This window comes from Corvus brachyrhynchos, unplaced genomic scaffold (genome assembly GCF_000691975.1).
Source record: "Corvus brachyrhynchos isolate BGI_N302 unplaced genomic scaffold, ASM69197v1 scaffold1118, whole genome shotgun sequence".
Classification (NCBI taxonomy): Eukaryota; Metazoa; Chordata; class Aves; order Passeriformes; family Corvidae; genus Corvus; species Corvus brachyrhynchos.
In genome coordinates, this window is record NW_008239606.1 from 44,889 (window position 1) to 47,275 (window position 2,387).

Consider the following 2,387-nt stretch of genomic DNA (forward strand, 5'->3'; position numbering starts at 1 on the left):
ACTCTTTCCTGCAATGCTGTTTTCCTGAGCAAGGAGGGCCAGGTGTGAGCTGGGAAATGGGGATGCACTTCTTAAAAGCACATCTGGAATAGGCGTAAGGAATTTTTCTTAAAGTGTTGAGGCCTTTTGGGGCAGGAGACAAACCCACAAGTACATGAGGGGGAAACCCCAGTATGTTGCTTGTATATAATTAAGGCATTTTAAATATAGGTCTGCTGAGATTAAAACCCTCTTTACTTACCCACCAAGCTTCTTCCCGTAGGCAACAGCATCATCCACAAGATTCTGGTATGCTGGCATCTGAGCCGCAGTGAGGATCAGGGAGGGATTTGTGGTGGCATCCAGGGGCTTGTACTCATCGATGGCTAAGGAAAGAAAACCAACCTGTTGGAAACAGCCAGCCAGCCTGAGAAATCAGAAGCATTTTGCTCAACCAGGTGAGAATGTAAACACTTGTTACTGACGGAGCACAACAGCGCTGAGTGGTGTTTAAACACTGCCTGAAGGCTGGTTTGTGCCACAGTACAGAACAACTGGGCTGCTGTCACAAGATACAGCAAACTTTAAAGTTTATAAACTACAGAAATTGCCCAAAAGTATAAACCTGTAGAAATGATGGATGAAGAGAAGTAGTACTAATTTCCAAACTTCATCCCCAGCCAGCATAACTGAGCTCCAGGAATCACAGAGGGGAATAAAGAACCTTGAAGTCCCTATCTTTAGGGACCTTCCCCTCAAGCAGTCAGAAATTCGGGCTTTTGTTTGTGTCCAACTGATGGGACCAGGACAGGTGAATTCACCTGTGAGGCTCCAGCACCTTTTCTTACTGCTTTTTAAACCTTTTCCAAACAGATGCAGTTTCTCAGTATCTGCTTTTGTAATTTCCTGGTCCCACCAGGAGGACACTTGAGTCTTGGTCTTACCCTAAGCCCTGGACTACGCCTGTTTCAGGTAATGCCAGGCATTTGCTCCAGCAGGCTGTGACACATATTATCCAGCTGTAATCACAGCCTGGCACCAGGGCCCGACTGGGCAAACAGTGCAGAGCCTCTGCAGGCCCCTCAGCAGTTTCAACAATGCAGTTAAAATGTCAAAAAAATAACAAAATACGTATTACCAGCCCCTTCTCCTCAGCATTTTCTGCACAGGGATGAAACCCCAAGTGAGAGAGTGCAACTGTACTGAAAATAAGCATTGTTTTTCCATAGATCCCTCCCAGGCAATGATCAGGATCCAGGAGAGAGGTCCACTCCATACAAACAGGTCCTTCAGAACTTCAGTTCACACGGGTAGTGCTTAAAGCAGAGCAGCACATCAATGAAACTCGGTTCTATACCGACACCTTGATCTACCAACACCACTGGGAACCACCAGCAGCAACAACCACCTTCACCTCCACCAGGGTTTAACCTGCCAGGTAAGGCTCTTGCCTTGTCTGGACTCTTAAGAATGACCCCCAGGTGATAGGAGCAGCCCAGAGAACAACTTGGGGATGTCCTGTGCAGGGCCAGAAGCTGGGCTCGATGATCCCTGTGGGATATTCTACAGTCCTTACTGCTGCCTGCACACAAACACCCCCTCGGCCATCCTGGGGCTGTGTTTTTTTCCTGTGTCTGAGCTGTTGCCACCCCTGTGCTCTCTTCACCTTAAGTTTACTACTCTTAAGACATTTGACAGTGGCCATTTAGGATTGTTTATTGTTACACCAACAGGATTAGGCAAGCAGTGGAGGGATTACTGCAGGCCTGGGCGAGAACAGGACAGGATTCAAGGACTGGTCTATACAACCCAGAGACACCCAGGGAGGGAATTCTTGGCTCTGACAGACCGAGCAGGCTCCGTGTCTGTGCCGGGCCAGGCAGTGACAGCTTGGGAACAAGTGGCTTTCTAATCGAAGGCCACCTCCCTTTCTCGGAAAGGAGTGTGCTGGCTTATTCTCAGGAGAAAATGAAAATAAAAGCACTCTGACATTATTTTTACAGAATCCTGGAATGACTGGGTTGGAAGCAACCTTAAAGATTGTTCAGTTCCGCTCCCTGCCATGGGTAGCGACACCCTCCACTGGACCGGGTTGCCTTGCCTTGAGTTTGGAAAAAACCCCAAACAAGTCCCAGATCTAGACAGGTCACTGAAAGAAATCCCGAATTCATTAGCAGCAGAGCCTGGCTTGAGTCTGGCACTTCTTCCTGACAGCACGCACAGCTGAATGCGGTGGTCACGGCACACTCGAAGGCAAACTGAGAGAAAATCACGGGAGGGTTTGGAAAATGTCCTGGCGGGGCGGGATCTGCCCTGGGATGGAGACCAAGGCGCCGCCGCCGAGCGCCGTCCCTCCCGCCCTCCCTCCGGCCGCAGGGTGGTTCGCTCCCCCCCGCGCGCGCCCCTTC

At 49.9% G+C, this 2,387-nt stretch overlaps 1 protein-coding gene and 1 long non-coding RNA gene across 2 annotated transcripts in view; one reads left to right on the forward strand and one right to left on the reverse strand.

The window, feature by feature from the left end:
• The window catches only part of TALDO1 (transaldolase 1), a 4,344-nt gene extending 3,934 nt beyond the window's left edge, over positions 1-410 (reverse strand). The window contains exon 1 of the mRNA XM_008639809.2: positions 242-410. Within this exon, the coding sequence (XP_008638031.2) occupies positions 242-300 (59 nt within the window). The 5' untranslated portion in view covers positions 301-410. The remainder of the gene's footprint in view (positions 1-241) is intronic.
• On the forward strand, positions 349-1,973 carry LOC108448622. Its single transcript, XR_001864577.1, has 2 exons — positions 349-437; positions 1,209-1,973. It is a non-coding gene; the product is annotated as an uncharacterized LOC108448622 (long non-coding RNA).
• Positions 1,974-2,387: the final 414 nt, after the last annotated feature.